The sequence below is a fragment of the Macaca mulatta genome, chromosome 16 (genome assembly GCF_049350105.2).
Source record: "Macaca mulatta isolate MMU2019108-1 chromosome 16, T2T-MMU8v2.0, whole genome shotgun sequence".
In the NCBI taxonomy this organism is placed as follows: domain Eukaryota; kingdom Metazoa; phylum Chordata; class Mammalia; order Primates; family Cercopithecidae; genus Macaca; species Macaca mulatta.
In genome coordinates, this window is record NC_133421.1 from 54,202,223 (window position 1) to 54,227,512 (window position 25,290).

General features: G+C 41.6%; 1 protein-coding gene across 10 annotated transcripts in view; it reads right to left on the reverse strand.

Moving 5' to 3' along the window:
- The window catches only part of PCTP (phosphatidylcholine transfer protein), a 111,770-nt gene that overhangs the window by 81,991 nt on the left and 4,489 nt on the right, over positions 1–25,290 (reverse strand). For 8 of the 10 annotated variants that reach the window (XR_013406482.1, XR_013406484.1, XR_013406481.1 and 5 more), the window contains exons 2-5: positions 14,464–14,581; positions 10,752–10,831; positions 8,063–8,234; positions 7,124–7,191 (exon numbers count right to left, since the gene is read on the reverse strand). Coding sequence is in view for 6 of the 10 variants with exons in the window: in XM_077971018.1 (XP_077827144.1) it covers positions 7,124–7,191; positions 8,063–8,234; positions 10,752–10,831; positions 14,464–14,581 (438 nt within the window). In the remaining 4 variants the exon portion in view is untranslated. Of the gene's footprint in view, positions 1–4,671; positions 6,683–7,123; positions 7,192–8,062; positions 8,235–10,751; positions 10,832–14,463; positions 14,582–25,290 lie in introns of those variants that run through there. The other 2 variants (XM_001104194.5, XM_028836334.2) reach the window with 2 other exon arrangements.

Genomic DNA, 25,290 nt, shown 5'->3' on the forward strand with positions numbered 1-25,290 from the left:
CATGAAGTCTTCTGCGTCTCCAGCTTGCCAACTGAAGATTTTGGGACTTCTCAGCCTCCATAATTGTATGAGCCAATTCCATAATTCCACACCTATGTGCACGCACACACACACACACACACAATCAGGTGCTGTTTAACAACAGAATACATTCTGAGAAAGGTGTCAGGTGATTTGGCCATCATGCAAACATCGAAGTATATACTTACACAACCCTAGATGGTATAGCCTACTACACAAATAGGCTATATGGTGTAACCTATTTTCCTAGGCTACAAACCTGTATAACATGTTTTAATTGCCTACAGTATTCAGTACACAATGGTATATATCAGTGTATCTAAAAAAGGTACATTAAAAATATAGGATTATATTCTTATGGGACCACTGCCATATATATCGTTGAGGTTTTTAGTTGATTTTGTTTATTTGTTTTTAGTTAGTGGTATGAATTGGAATGCAGTCTGTGGTTGACCGAAACATCATGATGTGGCGCATGACACGGTATATCCTGATGGTTTTGTTTCTCTGGAGAGCCTGGACTAATACAGTGTCTATCAAAGATGATTAATAGAAGTTGCTCCAATCTGAAGGTGCTGGATTTCATGTATTCTGCACCATGATAAATTAGGTTTTTTTCTAAATGCAAGGAATATCTTAGAGGGAATAGATTTACAGTAAGCCTTCAATTTTGACAGACATTTCGCAAAACTTGGGGAAGATTTCTATATAGACAAAAAGAGTAGCCTGAGGCAAAGCATGGGGCAGGAGAGCGGCAGGCAGATAGAGATGTACAATTGGGAGTAACAGCTAATAACAGCCAACACTTATGGACCACATTAAATGAAACTGGAGCAAGTCAGAGAGATTTGCTGACCACTTATTGTTTGGCACAGGCCAGGAGATCCAAAGTCTGTAGATGAGGAGGCATTTGAGCTGGTTCCTGATCTCCTGGTCTAAAGGGACACTCTCTTTGAGCTATTCATGAGTTGGTATAGGCAAAGCTGCTATTTTTTTTCACATGCTGTGGCTTAAATAAGAAAGAAGTCTATTTGTCTGTCTTGTAACAGTGCAAGGTAGGCAGGGTTATTTTGTCATCTTTAATCTTAGTCTTTCATCCTTGATTCCAAGGCATTTGTTTCCGTTCTTATCATTTCCCAGACAGGGTGAAGGGGGTAAGAACAAGCTGAGTTCATACCTTTCCCTTCTGAGATCCTGAGCTGGAAGTGGCACATATTATTTATGCTCATATATTGACCAGAATTAAATCCCATGGCCGCACTTTACTGCAGGGGTGGCTGGGTGGCTGTGCACTCAACTAAAATGCACTGACTTTGGAATCATAAGATACAATAATAAAACAAGTAAGCAGTATGCTACTTGAGTGACTCCAAGTTTTCTACATGTTATGCCAGGTCCATTGCTAAGCAGTGGACTACATGAATGTGGGACGGATTCTTCCAATCAGGAATTATAGCAGTCTGCAGAGGACATGGAATATGTGCACAAGTGTTTGTAATAATCAGAAAGGATGTGACCACCATCGGATGGAAGGAAAATGTAATACTTTAAGAGCTTGTAGCCAACTCATTGTCCTACAGGATCTGTTGTCTACTAATTCTAAAGTCATTGCATCCCACCTTTATGTACTCCACTGCCTGGCAATGGGCCTGGCATATCACCCAGGAAACTTAGAAAGTCACTTACATAGCGTACTGTTTAATTGTTGTTCCATTGTTATATCTTATGAAATGCAGCATCTATGATGTGTACCCAAAGAGACACACATTGGATGTGTATACACATATATAAATAGATGAGCAATGTAAATAATTTTTCTGAAGTCCTCCCATTTTGTTGGTTCTAAACTCTGCAACCTAAACAAACAATATGTTATGCTTCTGTCTTCTCAAGCAGGAAAAAATAAAAATAAAAAAAAGTTCTTCCTTGTAGTTAAGGATGAATATTAACAAAGGAACTTGGGGAAAGTGGACCTGCTTAAACTTTTTTGCCTTTCATTTTTTTCTCTCCCACTTCTGGCCCCTTAAATGGCTCTGCTCTGATAGGCTGCATGGTGCAGATGTGTGGGAGGGTATGCTGCACCCCAACATGGGCCAGGAGAGACAGAGGGGATGTGCATAGGTGATCCCCTCCCTCCAGCCTTTTGTTTTTCAGTTAAACTTCAGAAGCTGATGTTCCACTTTGGAAACTCGATTTAAGTATGGGCTACTCTGCATGCTGTCTGACAATGGAGAGGATTCAAAGTAATAGGGCTTAAAACACCTTGGGTAGCCCCACAAAACGCTACCGGAGAGGCTGTCAGAGATGCTGGGGAATCATGGAGAAAAATGAGTGGTGTTAAGCATGATACATATTTTCAGGTCACTCGTCAATCTAAAATCTTTCAAAGCTTATTGGGACTCTTGGGATAAAGTCCCAAATCCTTGTCGTTGCTCTCAGGACCCTCCATGGACTAACTGTCTACTTCTCCAGCCACATCCAAGATGACTCTCCTTCATGTCAGCGCCCCAGTCACTCTTCACTGTCATTCTTCAGATGTGACTGACTCTCCTGCTGAGTCCTTCCTCCTTAGAGGTTTTGTGCAAACGGTTCTTCTGTCATGAACAGCTTTCTGCTGCAACCTTCACCCAGCCACAATTCCAACACGTTCTCCTCTGCTCCTCAAACTTGGTTAGTGCATTTTTTTTTTAACAGCACCTTTTATTTTCCTTTTCTGAGCACTTATCATCCTTCAGCAGCTTGTTCACTGAGTTTCCATTAGACCATAAACGCCTTAGGGGCAGACACCATATCTTTCTCATTCATCCCACAAACGCCATGCCTATCCCAGTGCCGAAGGACTCCAGCCCCTTGAGAAATATCTGTTAAAGAACTAAATGTCTCAATGCATTTAAAGATAATTCTCTGGGCTGACTGGGTGGTGCTACTAGAAATGTGAGAACTGAATGAGGCTCTTCCTGCCTCATCTCTTGCAAGTCCAGCCAGGAAGTGGGAGGTTGGAAGGGCAGGCATTATAGATGTGGATTCTGGGTGAGGAATCTCAGCCAGGGAGTCAGGCCAGGACTCTCGCTGTGACATAGGAACATTTTCAAGGGAAGTGACCCTCTGCTGGAACTCCTCGGTTCCAAGGTGGTCATTAACTTGGAATTGTTATGCAGTGTGAATAATTTGCCTGTGGAAAAAATTTAGCACCAACAGTAGTGCTACTTTTGCCATTAAATTTCAACTGGAATCCTGACTCATCTCAGCCAGACTCAATTCAAACTGTGCCATTTCTGTAACATTAAAATAGAACCCATAGCCGCACCAGCAAAGCCCACCACTTAACAGAGAGAGGACCTTGGTACTTTCAAGGAAGGACCAATGGGAACCGGGGAAATCTAGAAATCGCCCCCGCTACCCGGCACCCAACAAAACGCTGACTTGGGGAAAAATGTGGCTTAAATCCATGGGGATTGAGCCTCTATATCTGAATGGATTTAGTCTTCCAGGTTCATGCCATTTGGTCAATCTTCTCTAAATCATTTATTCACTCATTGAGTCACCATTCGAGTGCCTACTGTATACTACTCCAAGGACCAGTAATCAAAGTGAAATAACTGCTTCTATCCACAAATGCTTATTGTCTACTTGGAAAGACAGATATGGGAAAAATAAGCAGAACAAAGTCCTAGAGGAATGACAATATAACTTACAAATTCCAAGTGATACATCCAGCTGCTGCAGAAAAACATACCCTTAGAACTCAGGTGCAAACCCCTCTAAGTTAAGGCCTAAACCATCAGTTATCCTTTTTTTTTTTTTTTTTTTTTAACCTTTGGCACTTACTGTAGCTCAAGAGTTTTCAGTTTCCTGCATAACCTCAGCTCGCGAGGACTGTCCACTACTCCAAATTAGCAAGTAAAAATGCTAAGAAGTCATAACTCCATTCATTACAGCAAATGCTGTGACCTTTTAAAATAAGTACCTTACCTAGAAACTGAGCATTCTTAGTATTTTCAGAGTTCTTAGCAAATTATTTAATGTTATTTAAAGAAATGGTTTACATGACACCATTTCATGCCAATTCTGTTTCAGTGACTATAATCTCAGTGCTTTTATTTGAAAGAATCTATTCATAAGATTTCAACTTGACTTCTATTAACAGGAGGCATTCAGATGGAGTTTATCTAGAATAGATTCCAGCTACATTACTGATAACGATATTTTAATGATAATTTTATGAGGCATTCACTTACTTGTATAATTCTATCCAGATGACCATAATGAGCAGGACATAGATAAGCAAATGTTTTAGAGGGGCTCTAAATTACGGAATAGTGCAGGTCCTACTAGAAAGAAACATTGTCCTTTTTGTTTTGCTTGGCATGAGCCTAGGAAGATGCAAACATACCTATTGCTGTTAGTGACAATGCTACCAGCAAATGCAGACCAATACTAAAAGATCTGAATTCTCCTCTCAGTTTGAGCACCTGTATTGATCCCTACCTGAGGCTACCTACACCTGACCTTGCATATAAGTAAGCCCCAAATTATATTTTATGTTCAAGTCTACAAATTAGGCTGAATATCACTTGCAGATAAAGGAGATCTAACTGATGCATTCTCACAAAAGGAAGAAGGTAGGAAGGAAGTGGTACACAGGACAAGTAAAAACCACTCTATATTTATTCATTATAGAACACACTTTTCTTTCCAGAAAGAAAACAAACAGTCTGAGGTATCCCACGTTCATAAATCCCATTCTACGGCTTTACATCCTGAATTTCTCTGTTGTTAATCAAGGTTTACTATCATTATACACAGTGATTAAAATTTTTCCCTGAGATCATCAAGGCTGTGCCTTTGACTATAGAAATACCGTACCCTACCAAAATTCAGGAGAAACCATAGAAAACTAAAAGTCTTTTTGGTGGTAGAAAAGGCAGATAACTTAGGCAGAATTCCTGAGAAAAAGATGCAGAGTCTTTAAGCCACCAGTTAAATTTTACCTGGCTGTGAACTGTTATCCCTTCTACATTTCTAAATACTCTGGAAGGAAAATTCATCTTATTGCATAGAAAGACACTTTTTCACAAGGCTATGCACAAAGCATCTTTGCTTTTGCTAGCTGCCACAGCCATCTTGATGCCTCAGTTTCCAGTAAAATTCAAAGCTTGAGAGGTACAGGCAGCCGTTCCCCAGTGACATATGGAAAAGAGAAAAAACCAGACATGGATGATGACGAAAAATGTGGTTGTCATATTATGTGTCCCCCTCAGACCTGTGATACTTCTCCAAATGGTCTGGCATCATAATAGCTACTGATCCTCCACAAGTAGGAATGAGGAACGACTTACTGGATTATCACCTCAAATCCCAGCCTAATCAGCTCCACAGGGCATAAGGCAAATGGCCACTGGCACATGTTGTCCAGTTTGGGTGCACCGAAAGTCAGCTCTGAATGGAATGCCACTTCCAGCAGCCCCTCCCAAGTTGGAACAAATCACAAGCTGCAAAAGAGCCAGCCTGCCCAAATAGTCATTATTAAATTGTGCTGTGTCCCTCTGCCCACCCATCCCCATAAAATTGCACAATGGAATGATTGTATTCCCTACTGAAGACTTCCCCTCCTAATAGTAAGCAAGCAAAGGTTTCCCTAGTCTACCCCATATTGAATTGCAGAAGAAGGCAGCCCACCCCAAGATGTGGGGAGTAAGAAAGGAAGCAGGCGAGTGAGCTGGATGTCAGGCGAACATGCTTAGAAGGGACGTGGTAGAGTGTGTAGGCCTCCGAAGATGGAAACAGCAGGGGAAGGCTGAGCAGCGGTGGGTGGTGGCACTTCCAGAGACATCATCCCATGGATGCAATGTTCCCAATTCTCTTTCTTAGGTGTTCTTGAGGTAGTTCTGACAGGCTCTTGCCATGTCTTTCAAGAAGTTAGGAACTCCATTCTGCAAAGGAAATGAGACTGTCATTTCTGTGTCTTCACAGTGGTTACTCTTGATTCTTTGGGATGTGGCAGAAGGTAAACAATGTTGGCTTTAGGGCTAACAAAAATGAATAGGCTCCGTAACTGGATTTCAACAGAATGTTGTTGCAGATGATGACAAAAAGTAGGACCCAGGACAAAAGGAACACCAGTCAACAGGAACTTCAGTTGCAAAAAGGCCTTATATGTTAGCTTTCTCTAGGAAAAAGCAAAGACGTTTCTGAAACACTGTTTCTTGAAAAAAGAAAACACAAGAAATGGGGTTGGGCTGGACTGTTACATTCTTCCAAAGAAATGAGAGGAAGGACTTGCCTTACTGAATTAGAAAATGGTAAGGATTGGGGATCAAGGAGTAGGATATATGATTATTTAGTTCATGTTGAGCATTGGGCAAGACTTCTCCTGAATATTGTCTTATTTACTCCCCTTCTATGCAATAGAAGACATCTATCTTCTTTTGTAAAAAGGAAGAAATGCATGGCTTCCTTAAATACAACAAGACAGTCAGTAGCAGAGCCAGGATTCAAAATTGCATCTGTTTGACTCCAAAGTTGATGTGCTTTTTCACTCTTCCAAGGAATCTGTTGACCTCTCAAGTAGTAGATCTCATGCAAAGCAGGCTGGTGGTCCCCATAATGCCAGGCTCCTGGGTAGTCTCTAGTGATACAAACTACCACTGCAGTTCCCTCCCTTATAGAAAAAAAAAAGGCAAAAACAACAAAAGTGGAAGCTTCCCTCAGGCTTGGACACATCTGGTTGTCTCCAAGCCAGGTCAGTGTGTCTTATTCCCCAATAAGCAGAGGAATATAGGCTCCAAAGGCACTATTGCTCCTACCAGGAGCAGACTATTGTCCAGAGGTTCCAAAGAGTGATTCTGGCGGGGTCTTGGGGCACAAGCAGGGAGAAGTTGGCATTCCAAGCTGACAATTCTTTGTCTTTTGTCCCAGCCTCCGTCTTGGATGTTGGCAACCCCCAGCCCTAACCAGAGTCACTCAACCAAACTCTTCATAAAGAGCCTCATTACGCCTGAGACAATGTGTCTCTTCAGCCTGACAGCCCCAAGGGCTAAGTCAACATTTGTCAAACACACTCCCCCATCCCTCCCGCCTGCCCCGCCTCCTGGGATCTCACCTTGGCAGCCCAGTTAATGAGCCAGGACGGAATTTGGCCACCCGGGTTATCGAAGTAATACATGAAAACTAGAGAGGGAAAGAAAAGACAATTCAGAAAAAGCAAAAATACCAGAAAAAATACAGCAACAAAACTGTGCAAACTTTATATCTTCATATTCAAGCTCAGAAACTGCAGAGGGAGGCGGCATATATTTCAGATGGACTTCTCTCCACCAACTTCGCTTACGGCATACTTAAATATAGGCACTTTTGAAAACATAGCCACAGACACATTTTGCTGCTATTGATTAAATACCTGGCAAGTGCTGGACACTTGAATATAGCCTCTCATTCAATTATTCTAGCAATCCTAAAGAGATGGTCAAATTAATCCCATTTTACAAATGATGAAACAGATACTCATGAAAATTAGGTGACATATTCAAGGTGACCATCTAACTATGGTTCAGATTTTTGCCTAGGACGCAAGGCCACACTCATTCTGGTAGAGCTGGTGGCCTCGCGCCCCACTCTCTGTCTGCAGCTTTCCTCCCTGGGGGCTGGAACTCAACCTGGGCAGGTGTTGAGTCTCTGAGTTTGTACTGAGCTGGAGCTGAGATCTCCAAGACAAACCTGAGGGCTTTCTTGCCTACCCTTAGGCCCAGTGTATGCGTCCACAGGACCAGCTGGAATTGAATTTCTAAACTCTCTGGCTTACTTATAATGGTCTGGTTTCATCTGGACAATCCATGAATCTGGAGAAAATAGACTGGGTCAGAGTTAAACATCAACTTCATACTCTACTCAAGTTTGTTGGGGTGGAATGACGCCCTCTCTAGGTGCTGATCCTGGTCTGCTCTGCACCTGTGCCTGTCCTCTGACCTTTAAGGATATGCTTCATGTACTCAACATGCCCCTCCATCAGGCTGGGTGCACTGACAGGCACCATGGGTTTTACCTTTGCTCCCCTTCTTGCCGTCACTCTCGATCGCCAGGCTCTGCTTGTATTGCTTCACCCGGATCACCCCAGACCTCTCAACAAGCTGAGGCACGGAGGTGCTCTGGGCCAGGACCACATGGATCTTCCGCCCTTCCATGTCCAGGTCTCGCCGCTGCCGGAGGTAGACATACTGCATGGCCAGTCAAGGCAAGACACCAACGCCAGCATTGTAGACAGACAGAAGGAAAGCGCCACAAGCTGGAAGCAAAGGGAGGTAATTCTGTGCCTCCCACTTGGCATTTGCTCCCTTCTACTGCTAGTTCACTTACCTGCCCTGTCTCCCTACCTGCACTGCAAGACTATGCCTCACACCACCTAGTGTTCTCATCTAAGAGCATGCATTACTTACCTGTGAGTGGTCCCTTCATACTTTTAATTATGTGAGGAAACCACTTTTCCTTTCTCCAAGAAGGCACTAGGAGGTGACAGAGGAATGGTCACTTAACAGCTGTGTGGTCCTAGGTAAGCTACTCAGCCTTGCTGAGACTCAGATTCCCTATGTAGGAAAGGGAGTAACACTGCCTTCCAGACAGGCTTGGTGAGGCCATTAGAGAAAGACCTGGGCAGAATAAGCACTCAACAGAAAATGGTGTCATTCCTTTTTGTTCTGGCCCCACCCAATGCTCTAATTACTGACCTCTATGCATAGTAAATGATCAAGCAATGTTACAACTGATGACCACAGGAAGACATGGGACCACCTGAATATTTCATAGGCAGATGCCCTCTCTGGGCTAACACTAGTTCACCAAGAATAACAAAGCCATTTCATGTCCATCAGCCTTGACAGAAGAACCCTTAAGTTTACGGCACTATTCTAGGGAGGATAATGAAAGTCTATGACGCCACAGGAATCACTACTTATCGAGCCCTTATCATGTAACATCATGCACTTGACATACAGCTTAAATTTCGATCCGTACAAAGACCCTGTGAGTTTGTATGAGTATCCCCATACTACAGATGACAAAAGTGAGGCTCGGAGAGGAAAAGAACCTTGCCAAAAATCCCACATTCCAGCCGAAGTGATGAAACCTGAATTTTTATCCCAGATCTGGCTCCAAAACCTACTTAGAATTTCATAGCTGGATGAGGCTCAGATATTTAGTTTGTTAGTTACACTTTCATACAACAGAATTTTGGGTTTCACACTCAAAGGAATCAAAAACCTAAAAGAATCAAAAAGTCACTACGCACAACACAATGACACTTACTATAACACAGCAGCCGTTTCAGCCCCCACCCACCTCAGTGTCCTTTTTTTTTTTTTGAGATAGAGTCTCACCCAGACCGGAGTGGGGTGTCGTGATCTTGGTTCACTGCAACCTCCACCTCCTGGGTTCAAGTGATCCTCCCACCTCAGCCTCCGGAATAGCTGGGATTGCAGGCGCCCACCACATCCAGCTAATTTTTTTTTTTTGTATTTTTAATAGAGACGGGGTTTCTCCATGTTGGCCAGGCTGATCTCGAACTCTGACATCAAGTGATCTGCCCACTTTGGACTCCCAAAGTGTTGGGATTACAGGCGTGAGTCACCGCGTTCAGCCCCACCTCAGTGTCTTGACAGCGCCCCCTGTTGCCCCACCCTCACACTGGACAGTCTCTCTCTCCATGCTCTTATGTACTGGTGAGTAAAGTTCTTAAATGTTTCAGGAAAGAGAAGATGTTGATTTGTCTCTGGGTTCCTTTCTCCTACACCTTTTAGTTTTTCCTTTTAGCAAATATTGTTCCACTCTCTCCCCCAACTTTCTCAGCTCATGTGATAGATATCATCTGATACTCCACGGAGGAAGAATTACCTTGATATAGTGATTCAAATTTGGCAGAACACCTTTGAAGGGTTGGCAGTTTATCTAATTCAGCGGCTTCCAAACTTTTTTTTTAACTCCACGAGACCCTTTGCTAAAAGGATCTTATATGGAAATTGAATCTGTAAAACACCTTGCTGCTGGGATTGAAGAGGATGGTGAAGGAGACAAAATCTTACCTAGGAGTCATCCTACCTCCATCCTACCCACTTCCAAAATTCCATCCTAGCCCCCCAGCTTAGTCCTAAGGGGGCTTCTCAAAACCTTACAGTGCCAGCCAAGCCTCCCTACATTTCATCCAACTGCTTCATTTCATAAACAAGGACATTGAGAGGAAGAAGCTTACAGTCAGTGTCTAGAGCCAGCAATCAAGGAGGGATTGCTGTGGGGTCTACTGAGATGGGGGAGGCGGAGAGAGCTGGAAATGCAGGGGCCTGAGTTCCAGCACCCACTCTGCCACTAACCACCTATGTGCCCCTGGGAGCCCTTTTTTTCCCTGTAGACTGAGGGAGCTGTATCAAGCACTCTTTCTAAAAAGTTCCTTCCAGGTCCCCAATTTTGTGGCCTGACAATTTCAAGGCCTAGGAAACTTCTTAGGAAAGTAAGAGCTGCTCTCCAGTGACCATAATTACAGACACTCCATGTGGTCGGGCCCAGAAATCACACTCTGAGCTCTCCAAACACCACACAAGAAGCAACATTAGCAGATGCTGCTGCAAGAATCAGAGACAATATTATCTGTGCCTGCTGAGAAACCAGCTCTACCTCTCTGCAATAGACTGCAATAGACACAGAAACACTTAGAAGGCCAGGGAATGAGTACCTTGTGGAAAGGATACGTCTCTGTTGGACATGGGAAAAGGGTACTTCACTTCCCAGTAGACCACAGTCTGTCCATTGCATTCTTGTTCATAGAGTTCTAAAGGAGAGCAAAAGAAGTTAATGCACCTGGAAGCCGTTTTAGCTACAACTAATAAGATGACCTCTTAGGCCAAGCACAGTGGCTCATGCCTGTAATCCCAGCACTTTTTGAGGCCAAGGTAAGTGGATTGCTTAAGTCCAGGAGTTCAAGACCAGCCTGGGCAATATGGTGAAACCCCATCTCTCTCTAAAACAAAAAAAAAAGCAAAAAAATCAGCCAGGCATGGTGGTGCATGTCTGTAGTCCCAGCTACTCTAGAGGCTGAGGTAGGAGGATCATCTAAGCCTAGGAGGTCAAAGTTGCAGTGAGCCAAGCCATGACTGCACCACTGCACTCCAGCCTGGGTGACAGAATGACACCATGTCTCAAGAAAAAAAAAAAAAAAAAAAGATAACCTCTTAGGGTATGATAAACCACTAACTCATAAGGTATAAAATTCTAGAAATAAGTCAAACCGATTAATTTGCACTGAAAACTTATTGCCTAAGAAGCCAACAAATCTTGTCCATTCTATAGCATAAATAATATTCTTGATAGAATGCAATGAAATAAAATCAGACATCAAAAAAATAGTCAGAGGTTTAAAATTCAGGATAACCACCAGATGTCACTAGAGTACCAATAGTTTTGCTTCTGAGCCCTTTAATTCCCCTTTCGGATTCCTTGACCCATTACAGCTAACCTGGAACTGAGTCACCCAGTCTAACACATTCATAGGTCGGAAATGAAGGTTCCAGAATGAGCAACGTCCTTCTTAAATAGTTAGAGATCAGCAGAACTGTGGCTTACCCCAAGTTTCTTTCTTCTCTCCCATGTTTCTTTGCACTATGCCACAGCTAGGGTGACCGAATTTCCCTAATAATCCTTTCATCTTACTATTATGTGCAAACAGCAGCCAACTCTTGGAGTGAGATAGCAAAGAAATTTAATGGCATGCACACCCTCTGTCCCCAGACTGTGCTGTGCAGTAAACTTCTTTCCACCTCCAGTTACAGAAGGAGCCCAAAGTCCTCGGAGGAGATGCTAAGGAGGGAAAATTTAGCTTTTGAAAAAAAATCTATTAGAAGCACACTGCAGATTAAGGAGCGTGCCAGCCCATTATGGTCACAGGAGGCTGATGAGAGTCCTTAAAGGAAAGGGAGAAGTGGACCTCTGTTGCTTTTACATGCTCAGCATTAATCCCGCCTTGAACATCTCAATTTTCCTTCAGGGCATCACCCTTCCCCTACTTCTCAGCTGCATGGTTTCAGCAAGACTGACTCTGCAGTAATTTCAGGGCTGGGAAAATGAGCAAGACATGGCCATGGTGACTAATTCAGGGATGGCAGATCTGTCCAGAGTCGTAGTTAGTCACTCTAGCAAGTTGAGAGCAAAAAGTGATTTAGTAAAGCTCTTGGATGGACCAGAGTGAGATTCCCAACCTCAGCACTGTTCCAGCAAAGCCTAACTGCTGCTTCCACTGGATCAGAACCCAGAGTAAAAGCTGTTGATGTTGGGGAGCAAACATCAGAGTCTCAGCAGTTGTTTGCCCTAAACTCAGATGCCTTCACTGGTCACTGAAAAATGGATCTTCCATGCTGCCTGCTTCCTCGCGTGTCTCTTTTCCAAATTGAAGCCACATGTGGGTCTTATTGGCAGAGTCTATGTCACATGACTGTATCTTGGCTGCAAGGGAGGCCTGGACAGACAGTGTCTGGCTGTTCCCTTGGATAGGTAAGCATCCCACTGCCCCCTAAATAGGAAGGGTATTTGAGAACGCTAAGTTGCCGAAAACCATGATGAATGTCCACAGAAAATAAGCACAAACTCCAAGCTGAGCTGACAAGAGCCAATCCTGGCATCTGGCTGCCATCCCTAGAAAAGTAGAATTCTCTTTCCTCTGGGGTTATTTGTATGGTTAGAATATAAACCTGGATTTTCTGGCGGACATCTTGGCCATGACATAAGAATCTGCCTAGGAATTAGGTCAACACAGAGAAAACAGAGTCTAGAGATAGAGAAAGAAACGATCCTGATGAAATTATTTAAGTTCCCTGTTGCAGCTGTCCTCAAAGTTAGAAACACCTAGACTTTTTTTCAGTGCCATGAACTAATAAACTCATTTTTCTCTTCTTACGCTGTCTTTAGTTGGCTTTCTGTTACTTGCCGCCAAGAGTCTTGACTAAAGGCTTTATGTGCCTTTGGCTAGTTCCATAGTTCCATTCCACTATGACCGGGTTGGCAGAGGCTACTCCAGCTCTAAGTGGCAGGAGAATTCCCTGTGTGATGTCTTTCATAACGCAACACTTACAGGGAAAAGTCTAAGACCCATAGACTGGTCACCATGGTAGGCCCTGGAGGATCTGGACCCAACAGCTGCCCTAGTTCACCTAGTAGTAGAAGAACCTACCCTAGCTCTTCGACTACTACTAGTACTAGTTCTATTAGCTAATTCTACTAGTACAACAGTACTAGCAATAGTAGTAGTAGAACTAGTACTAACAGTAGTTGAAGACCTAGGATAGGTTCTCTTACTCCAACCAACCCAACACCACCAAACTGCTGGCGGCTGTTGAACATATTGCTTCATGCTTTCCTGACTTTACTAATGCTGATCCCTGGGCCTAGAATGCCCTTCACCAGTCATCCCATCACTCTCTCACCTCCTCACATACATGTATTCTTCTCTGTTTGGAAAATTTTGATTCAACTCTCAAACCAAAACTTGGATCGCACCTCCTCCCCTTTCATGACAACGTAGACACATGCGAGGATCACACAACTTAAAAGTGACAGCAAAGGAGCCTCAAGAGCAAACTGTGGGGAGGGTCTGAGACTATGTAAGGAGCAAGTCCTAGCAATAGCAAAAGTGCATTTCAGTCCCACATTTAAAATGCTTTTGTTTCAAAATTTAATAGGAAGCACTATGTAGTAGAAGTTAACTTTATTTTTTTTCTACTGGCAAGAATAAATAAAAAGAGATTATACCTTTTTTTTTTTTTTTTGAGACAGGGTCTCCCTCTGTTGCCCATGCTGAAGTGCAGTCTTGGCTCACTGCGACCTCTGCCTCTTGGGTTCAAGCAATTCTTAGTGCCTCAGCCTCTTGAGTAGCTGGGACTACAGGCACGCGCCACCATGCCCAGCTAGGTTTTGTATTTTTAGTAGAGACAGGATTTCACCATGCTGGCCAGGCTGGTCTCAAACTCCTGGCCTCAAGTTATCTGCCCGCCTCAGCCTCCCCAAGTGCTGGGATTACAAGCATGAGTCACTGCACCTGGTCAGAATAGATCTACGTTCTAATGATTTGGAAAAAAAAAAAAAAGTGCTGGGTGCAGTGGCTCATGTCTGTAATCCTAGCTCTTTGGGAGGCCGAGACAGGCAGATCCCCTGAGGTCAGGAGTTCAAGGTCAAGGCCAGCCTGACCAACGTGGAGAAACCCTGTCTCTACCAAAGATACAACAATTAGCTGGGTGTGGTGGCACATGCCTGTAATCCCAGCTACTCGGGAGGCTGAGGCAGGAGAATTGCTTGAACCCAGGAAGGGGAGGTTGCAGTGGGCTGAGATTACACCACTGCACTTCACCCTGGGCTACAAGAGTGAAACTGTGTCTCAAAAAAAAAAAAAAAAAAAAAAAAGCAAGCATCACTCACCTTTAACGTACTGGTCCCATTGTTTTCTGTAGTCTAAGTCCATGTAGACGTCTGCCAGTAGAGTTGGTGAGCAGTCCTCCAGAACACCAAAGACTTTATATTCATAAAGTCCAGTCTTCTATAAAAACAGGTAGAAATGTCTATTGGTTCCCAAGTTGAGAGAAAGCTGAATTCCACATCATATGAAAAGCAGCTGATGATGGAGTTCATGCCACGCCAAACACTGACCTCCTCTGTGGTCTTGGTGACACAATGGTAAAAAAGCAGGTGCAGGCCCTACCCTCAGGGATCTTAAATTCAGGTAGGCAGCAGTGCTAGAGATAGCTATAAGTGCCATCCAGGTAATTTAAATAGGGTAAGAAGAGTTGTGTGATAAATGGTGTCTTGCAAGGGCAGGGATGGGGAGGACATCTATGTAATCAGGTGATCAGGAAAGGCCTCTATGAGAGTTAACATTTATCAGAGCATCTTGTTCCAAATGCTAGAAGAAGCCAGCCATAGGAAGATAGGAAAAGCCCGTTCCTGGTAGAAGGAAGGTCCTCGGATTGATGGGTTGGCATCTTTAAACAACCTGGGGTCTGGAGAACTCTGGATAAAAGAGAGAGTGGCAGAAGCTGAGTTTACAGAGGTTGTCAGGGCTGGACCCCAAGGACTTTGGAAACCAGGGTAAGAGGTAAAGATTTTATTCTCATTGCTATGGAAAACTAATGGATGGCTTTAAACAGAGGGATGACCAGATCTGATTCAGAATTCAGTTTAAGAATGACCCAATCAAATTAATTTTTTAAAGGTGATTCTTGCTGCTTGGTAGAAAATAGATCATAAGAGAACAAGGAGATGGGTGAGAAGACCAGTGCAATAGTTCAGATAAGAGATGATGGTGATTTGAACAGGGAGGTAACAACAGTGATGGCGAGGAGTCAGTGATTTAAGGATACATTTTGGAGGTAAAGTAAAAAGGAATTGTTGATAGATCCCGGGGAAAGGGAAAGCAAAGAATCGAGGATAACTTTTATAACCCAAGTTGGGCAGATGGGAATGCCATCTTCTAAGATAGAAAAATCTTGGAGAAGAGGTGATTGGTGGGCTTTGGGCGTAATTAAGAGTTCTCTTCTGAACAAGTTGAGGTTAAGATGTTTATTAAGCATCCAAGTAAGGGTGTCACATAGGCAGCTACAGTTCTCGGGAGAGGTTAAATTTAAATAGCCATGTGGCATAGTGAAACCCAACACATTGTTTTATCAATTCCAAGACAGAATCTTTCAACAACTGCTTCTTTTTGATTCTGCATAAAAGACTGAAAATGAAAAACAAAAGAAATCTGCTTCAAATCATGTAAGTTCCTTTTATCTGGAAAAAGACCTTTCTAGATTCTAAATGATAAGAGAGTTCCTTGTTTTCTTGGTAAGCCATGTGCTTGTCCATGAGGGTCCTGGCCTAGAGTTGCCCCAGCACACATTTCACTCTCTGTACAGGGGCAACTTACAATTCCTGACCCTCAGCTCTGCCTAAAGGCTCTATTATTAAAATTAAAGCAATGGCTGTTAGATTAATTTCAACACAAAGGCAAATAAACAAATGAACAAACATGAACTTTTGGATGAACTCTCGCATCCATGTGCTAAGGCCGTGTTACTGGTTAATCATGCACAAATGAAGCCCTCTCCTTAAACGCTGTGCCATGGACTAAGGGGAAGTCAAGGAATAAACATGCTGAATCTTTCTAGAGATACTGAAGCTTTAAGGGTCATCTGGGTTGGGTGGTATAACCTAGGGATAAATACATCCCGGTTTAGGAATCTTAGATGTATGTGAAAGTACCTGGCAAAAAATGAACATAAAATTGAAATGGAATCCATAAGAATCTTCCAGCTCTAAAAGCATGCGATTTTATACCAAGAATTTCCAACCAGCAAATATCAAACTAGTCTATGTGAACCCCTTATGTGTCATGCCATGGATGCCCCAGCAGAAGGGCAGACCTCAGGGTCCAATGAGAAATGTCAGGAAGATAAACATCTTATCTCTCTTGCCCTCTCCCCTCACACACACACAAGAGAACTTAGTAAGGATTTATATATACCCACACATTTACACTTATACACACTTGTTTTCATCAATAGGCTTTAGAAGGGAGACAACCAGCAATTATTCAAGAATACTGAGGCCTTGTTTCTACACATTCTAAGCAAAAATAATTCTTATGTGTTAAGATAATGACCTCCTCAACCTTTAAATAAGTTAGCATTGGACATCTGCATAAATTAAGACACACTGTTCCCTTAAACTGGTTCCCTTCTTCTCCTAAATGTAGTTACAACCCTTAGTGACTTCCATCCTGTTATATGGCACAGAAAAAAAGAACAGAAAGTTCTCGAGGAAGAGAAAAATAGAACAACCATGATTTGCGTGAATACAGAAGAATGAACTATTGTGACAACTTCCTTTAAACATTCCCTTTGAGGCAGGACTGAGCAATGCCAGAGCTCCAGAGGAACCAAATGCTCAATAACACGGCAACACCTTTCCTACTTCATTAATACAATGTTCAAGTGCTGGACAGCCTGGTCCGCATTCTCCAATCAAAGCATTTTCTCACCCATTATGTCTTTTTAAAAAGGATCTTAGCAACCACACTCATTTTTACTTCACATTTTAAAAAACAGAGTTTTTATAATTAAAAAGATTATAAAAATGACAAAAAGAATTTTTTAAAAGTGACATGTAACCCCATAATCCAAAAATATCTACTGATAATATTTGACATATTTCCTTTAAGTAAATAAATATATCTGTAAGTTATCAAATGGGAATCATATGGTATAAATAGTTTGTACTCCTATTTTTAACTAAATATTATACTGAGGTTATGAAGACTCCATACCTAACTCAATTATTCTCCAAAAAATATTTGTTTCCAAATATTTTTATGAAAAAAAATGTCCAGAATATTCATGTTTGTGTAGAATACTTGGTCCATAATTCTTTTTTTTTTTTTTTTTTTTTTTTTTACTACAAATGTTTTCTTAGGGATAAATTTTAGGTTAAGTAGATAAACATTTTAGGTCTCTTTTTACAAACCTTGCAGAATATGTGTACCAAGTGTGTACTCTCACCAGTTCCAAAGGAGCGTCTCACCAGCATTGGGTGCCGTTGATTATACAAACAATTTGATATGAAAAAGCAAAACGTATTTGGCAAAGCTTTTATTGCTAGTATAATAAGATCTGATGTGTAAGATCTCTTTAAAATTAGAGATATAAATCCTTTGCAACATCGGCTTTATTTTTCCAAGCTTACTAACATTTGAATAAATGACTCCAAAGAAGTTTACTCAAGAGATTCTTGGCTTTTCCTGAAGCTCCTCCAGAAAACCACCTCTAACAGTGGCTCAATTTCCTTATCTAGACTAAAATATACTGGATACTTTTCTAATGCTCCAGTTATAAGACATTTAGTTTCCTACAATTCAAATAGTAAAAGGGTTATGTTGGTAGTAGAGAATTAGCCAGTATCATGTACAGAATACAACTGCCAGAAGAAACGTAAGACTTGATGTGGTAAACACTCCTTCTCTTTATTAAGAGAACCCCTGTGGCAATGTAAACAGCCAACAACTTCCCTGGCCTCCTCTGCAGGGAGAGGTAGCCATGTGACTTCTCCCTGTTTTAAATGTGGACATGATGGTGGGAGCTGCCGCAACTATCCTATGACCAAGAGGCAATCAACATGAGAAATCGAGTAGAAAGACTCAGAGGGTTGCTGGCATCACTGATTGCTAAACCAATGACAGCAACTCTACCAATAGGTAGAACTCTCACCTATTTATTAGGTAAGATAAACGTGCCTCTGTTTGTCATTGATTGTCCAATTTTCTATTACTTGTAGCTAAAAACAATCCTAATTGACATAGTGGTCCTTATCAGCAATGCTGAATTTTATTTGAACCCTGCCATCCTAGATTACAGTGAAGGTTAAGAAATCCCCCACCTTTTGTGTTTCATAAAGTTTACCGCAGAGATCCACTACCCTTCCCTGTATGACTTAGATAAGACTCATGGATGCCCCCATTTACCTACAACAAGGCCAGACACAGACCCTCCAAATTTCCCTTTCTTTGTCTTATAAATGATTAGCTGAGCTGCCCACCCCCACTGATCAACCAGAACAAAATGCTTGTTAACCCAACTGGCTGAACTTTTCTCCTTCCTCTAGGCCCCTGAACTTTGGCCTATCCTAAACCAGAGCCAGCATACAGTCCCTCCTGAAAACAGGCTGGGCTTAGGGCAAAGTATTCGCTGATCTGCTATCCGATCACACCATCCTTTCATCCCACATCCCCGCATACGGTTCTTTCTAACGTTCTTTGCTCGTGGTTATAAAAGAACAGCTCTGCAACCCCCAAGATGCCTGCAGAGCTTATCGGCAAAGCACTCTTCCTACTGTAATACTTCTTTCCCTAACTCCTTGAAATAACCCATTTGAACACAAGTCTCTCCTTACCAAGTCCAGATTTATTTTTAAAAATTTGACATCAAGGTAAAAAAGTAGGCTGACAGAATAGTGCTGATAAGACTTATGAATATTTATGAGAAATGTAATTACACGTAAATTCATTAAAACAGTACAGAAGTACATAAATGTTGCTAAAATGCACTGTCAAGGAAAGGAAGAGATAATGGACACTTTAATGGATATTAAATTGAGGTACAACATTTAGTTTTACACAAAGGCATACAAAACCCTACATGCCATGTTATAAAATTACTGTCTCCTGTGAATTAGTAACTCAGAAAATATATATAAATGTATATCTAATATATACTATTCTATATAAATACGTTATATATAGAATATATGTTACACATATTTATATGTATTTATATATAATATCAGCAGATATATATGTTTATATATAATGCCAGTAGGTCTATATATTTTTATATATACCTGCTACAGTAGACAGAGTGAATACCTGCTGGTATTCACTACATCTTGATCCCAAGAAGAAATCAAGCAGAGGCTTCTACTTGACTGCAGATTGGATTCTGTTTCCCTTGGTGATTTATTAGCAATACTGCAAAAGTCATGTATCTTGTATTTGAAGGAGTTTTCTAATCCCTTTGACCTGCTATACAGTCTTTCAATAATACTAGTAATTGTTTTTCTAAGCATGGTCCACTTTCCAAAGTTTTATATTCATTCTCTCATGTAACAGCTAAGATAGCCCTGTGATGTAGACAGGGAAGTTGGTGTTATCTCTGTCTTTACAGAAGGAAATGATGCTTAGAGAGGCCACCTTACTTGCCTAAGTCCTACAGCTAGTAACAGGACAGACAGAAAGAAATGGTGGTGTCTTTGCACACTGGCCCCTCCTATTCCCTACAATGTCTCCTTATTTAGCTGTATTTTCTCTGCATGTCATCCCCAAATCATTGTTCCAGACCACAAAGTAATGATAAAGATAAAGAAGACCCATCACACAGGATCTTAGAGCAGGAAGGGGTCTTAGCTCAACTGTGTAATATGAGTGACTTGCCAAGAGTCAGCTGATGACGCTGTTGGTGGCAAAGCCTGGATGAGAACCCATTCCTTCCCTAAGCCAGTACTCCTGCTCCAGGCCACCCAGAATGGACCTCCCACTGAGATGTTCCCCTGAGTCCCTAAGCCTGGTGTGTTTGCCCAACAGGCCTCCAAAGGGCCAGAAGAAGTATTTTTTTTAGATGCTGCTTCTGAGGGGTTCAGGAAAGAACCAGGAGAAAGGTAGGTATAGGGAAAGGATGAATATCATCACTTTCAACAGATGAGGTACTTTGCCAAGTTTTTCCATACACTATTCCAAAGTGTTGTCTCATAAATCAGAAAAGCTAGTCAGAAAAGACAGTGTGGTGGTTATAACATGGGCTCAGATTCACCGTCTGGGTAGAGTCTAAACTCTCCGCTACTAACCTGCAAAATGGGTCTAATAAGTTTCTACTTCATGGAATGATTATGAGGATTAAACTAGATAATCCATCTAAAGTTCTATTATGTGGTGCACATAATAAGTACTTAGTATATATTAGATATCATTCCCATTAATAAGGTAGGTTATTATTTCATTAATAAGATAGGTATGATGATCTCTTTTTTCCAGATTAAAGAACTAGGATTGAGAACTGTAATGTATATTGTCAGGAAAACCAATATCTATAGTGCACCTGCTCTAAGCCAGGCTGTGCTTAATCATGAATACTTGTAATAATCCTGTGATGTAAGCATCGTTAGCTCCAATTCATAAGTGAAGAAATGGAGGCTGGAGACAGGGGAACGCATGGTCATGAAATCTGTTACTGTTATCACTAGTTTTTGAGATGCTATTACTCTGGCTAACTTGTCTAAACATTAAACTGGTATATGTCTTAGCAATGATGATTCAAATGCATGGAAAAAAAACAGCTGTGCAATTTATTCTCAATTATATTTATAGGGTTAAAGTATTCTGAGAAATATTATTGTCAATAGTACACTTATTTGTCCCAAGCAGAATAAACTCTGAAAGAGATACTATGCATTCACATATGAGATGTGTCAAAATGTCATAATGTTTCCAAATGACTTTTGCAAGCCCCACACAGGAGTAATCCCCTGTAGATGTCCCATCACCCAACCAGGCCTGGAGAAAGGCACCACTCATTCCCTCCAATTTATGGTGTTTATCTGAATTTACACCACTAACTACAAGGCGGTCTTGATAAATCACCTGTTCTCAAATCCTGTGAATGCACTCGTGAGCGTGCATTGAGTTCTCTTTGCCTGTCACGGAAGAGCTCATTTCCAATCCTCAGAGGGACAGGAAACCTCCCCCACCCCAATCTATTTATCTAAAAGCTGTCCAAGTCCATCCACTTTGGGGCAAGTAATAGACTCAGATGGTATGAAAAGTAAGCATTTTTCATCAAAGTAAAGCAGTTCTAATGGCAGAAGTCAAAGCTGCAGCTGCTGCTGGGAAGTATGTGCCAAGACTCTGTTACAAAGACAGACAGTTGGCTAAATCTGATTAAACATGTAAGACCTCTCTAAGAAAACGTGATAGGTCTAATCCCTAAGGGTTGCACACAGCTGGGTAAAATACTGATAGCTGATATTTACTGAGTATATACTGAATAGCAGGCACAGATCCAAGTGCTTTTACATGGATTATCCCACTTAATCCAAATAATGATACGAGGTATGGACCATCAGTAAACCCACTTTTCAGACAGGAAAACTGAGGCTTAAAGATGTTCTGCAAAATGTCCAGAAAAGGCACATTTATAGAGACAAGAACCTCCATTCAGCACTGCCCCCGATTCACCCGCTGGTTCACTCCAGATGTTGGTATGGTATTATGTCCAAGCATTCTGAATGCCTATACCCTTCCCTACAAGTCACCTCTCTTCTCAAGGGATTCCCAAGGCTGAATGAAACATTGGTGTTTTGTTTCATTAATAGCCACCTGTGTAATTGTCATACAGCAATCTGGTGAAAGACAGAGTGAGAGCATAAAGCTTGGCTTATATCTGGAGACAGAAGGGAGGCATCTTACTCCTTGCTCTCCCCTTCTTCCACCAAATCTGAACCTTGAGACCAGCATTCTCGTATGGCCTCATACCCACAGACTTATCCTAAGAGAGAAAAGCAAGGAGAGGGAAAACCTGAGGCTCTAACTTATCCATCCAGTTGCACACTCAAGGGAGACAGAAATGAAGGAGCTGGCCTTGGTCTATGGTGGGAAGTAGAATGCCACAGATGGTTGTCCTGGAGACATGGTGGCCCTGCCCACAATTAAGTTTCAGCTCCGTAAGTGACCAGGGCTCAAGAATTATCCTATCAATCACGCTGGTAATCAGAAGGGTGAGAGAAAGGAGCAGAACAGCTTTACAATCCTGAAGTAAAGTGGTTCACGATGCTAACTGGGGAAACAGAAGTAGGGATTTCACATCTATAGAGTGACATCTGTTCTCCTGTGAGTTGAATCTGTGTTTCTCTCTAAAGGCCAAACTTTCTCTCAGCCCAGCCTGCAGTTTTTCCCATCTTGCTGGCCTTTTGAGTATTTTAGTAGGTCAAGAGCACAGGAAAGAGCAGTCCCTGGGAAAGTACTGTCTGCTCCTCACCAAACTCTTTGATTAGAAGCCCTATTCAAGGACAAAGACACAATTTAGGCTGTCCCTTCTCACAGTGCCAGGCATTTAGATTTAAAAACTTAATAAGTCAAGCCATCAGCCAGAGTTTTTCAGTCCAACATTTATTTTTTCTAAATTGAAGCTGTGAGCCTCTGAGCGCTGGTTTCACCCTCTACAGGCATGCTGCAGTGGTTAATGGCATAGTAACGAAGCCCAGAGCTCCTGCAAGGCCTGCCTGCAGATCACTGGAAGAGCTTTTCTAAGTGATCCATGACCCTTCTCCCAGGAGAACTTCTCAGCACTGCTCAGGGCACCACATTTACTCCCGAGTAGCCACTCACTTAAACATCAGGGAGAGGGAGTCCTAAGATGGATGTTGCTTTTGTTTTAAGACATTTTTTGGTCTCACTTTCACCTTTCAATTTCCATTGCATCTCATCTCTAGGGTATTCTACTGCCTCTGACTTTAGCTCTCAATGTCAGAACTGCCTCAGCACCATGCTAGATGCTCCCCATCCACCAGTGGTTCTCCAGGTGTGGTTCCTGGACCAGTAGCCTCAGCATCACTCAGCAGCTGGTTAGAAATATAATAGAAGAGTATCTATCTATACACACACATACATGAACATAGAACATATTCATTGATAAGAATGTGGGTTACATTCATTGATGAGTGTGATTAGAATATATATACACACACACATATATACATGTGTATATATTCATATATATGTGTATATATATATACACATACTGTATTTTCCACATATATATACACATATATGTGTGTGCATATCTCAGTTTCCTCATTTGCAAAACCAGGATAATACTTACCTTTCAGAGTTGTTGAGATGATTGTATGAAATATTTACAATATATATATTCTATATAGAATGTATAGAATATAGTCTATATAGAATACATAGAATATATATATTCTATATAGAATACATAGTATATACACACATGCTTGTGTGTGTATATACACATATGTGTGTGTATATATGTGTGTATATATATTCTCATGCACACTCAATACATGCTTGTGTGTATATACACACACATATATATGTGTGTGTACACATATATATCTAAATGCACACTCAATGCATGCTCAAGTTTGAGATTCTAACACACACTCAGTTTGAGAACCATTCTGCCATGTATCATTTCGTTCAATCCTCTCAACAACCCTGAAAGGTAAGTATTATCCAGGCTTTGCAAATGAGGAAACTGAGATTTCAAAATGAAAAAGTAACTGATTAATATCACCTGGCCAGTAAGTGGGGCCTGGCCCCTGGCTACTCTTTAATCTCATATCCACTCCAGTCCTGTGGGCCTCCTGGCTCCTCCTGGAAAACGAGGCAAGCTCAGCCTAGCTGAGGGACTAGCATCCAGTGTTCCCTCTATCTCAATGGCTTAAAAGCCAGCATGCTCATGTGAATCTCCTGATAAGCTTATATATAGATATGTGTGTGCATATATACACACACACACATTCATAATACACACACACGTGTGTAAAAAATGGTTTATTATGAAAGATTTCAAACATACACAGAAGTAGAGAGGACAAAATAATTAACCCCTATGTGAAGGGGAGCCTATCAAAAGGACCACCCAAGCCTCACCGTAGACCAGTTAAACCTGAATCCCTAAGGTAGGGCTTGGTATTGTTTGTAAAGCTCTCTCAAGTGATTCCAATCTGCTTGAACTTTGAGAAACACTCTCAGATTCATTTCTCCTCCAGATATTTGCATTATTCAAATTGGCCAAATGTTACCTCCACAGGGAGTCTTTCTGGACTCCCTTATCTGAAACACATCACATCACCCCTGGCTACCCTGCCATGCCATCTCTCTATCCCTTTATCTCGCTTTATTTTCTTTATAGCATTTTCTTTAAAGCACATTATAGTATTTCCCACTGGACATTTCATCATATACTACGGGCTTATTCTCATCAATGAATATGATCCATGTTCAAGTAGTTCATTCATTGAAGCAGCAGCACCACGTTCCTCCTTCACCACTTATCCCCAGGGTCTGCGAAGACAGTAGCACATGGGAGGCAGTTGATGAATATCTCCCAAATGAATGAATGAATGATAGAGGAACAGAGCTGAAAGTCTCACACAGGACTATCTGACTCCAAAATCCATGCTTTTCCCACAATACCCATGGCAGCCCTGGTCTAGTTTTGCTTTAGCTGCCGGAAACAGAATGTAGTTCTTGTCTTGAAGCAAGCTGTGTATTTAGTACTGAGTTTATCATAGTAGACTGTTCATGTTAGTTACTAGTTATGAGGTCTTATGTGGCTCGCTCAACAACTCTGAATCTTATTTCCATTTGTAAAGTAAGCCCGTTCTTGCCTATCTTCCACATCTGTTTAGAAGGATAAATGAAAACTTATAGGACAGCATTTATAATTTGCAGCATCAAATAAAGTTATTATCATTACAATATGGAGAAGAAATAAGAGAGGAAGGAAACAGAGTAGGCAAAGAAAGGAGAAGTAGAGGAAAAAGATGATGGTGTTGGGCAGCATGGCTTAGAAGTAACTTTCCAGTCCAAAACTTTGTGATTTAATAGAAAAATAGAAAACAAAAAAAAATTATCAAAATTTTGTACATCAAATGTTGTACATCAAAATTGCCCACTTGTCCAAGAACGGGATTCAGAAT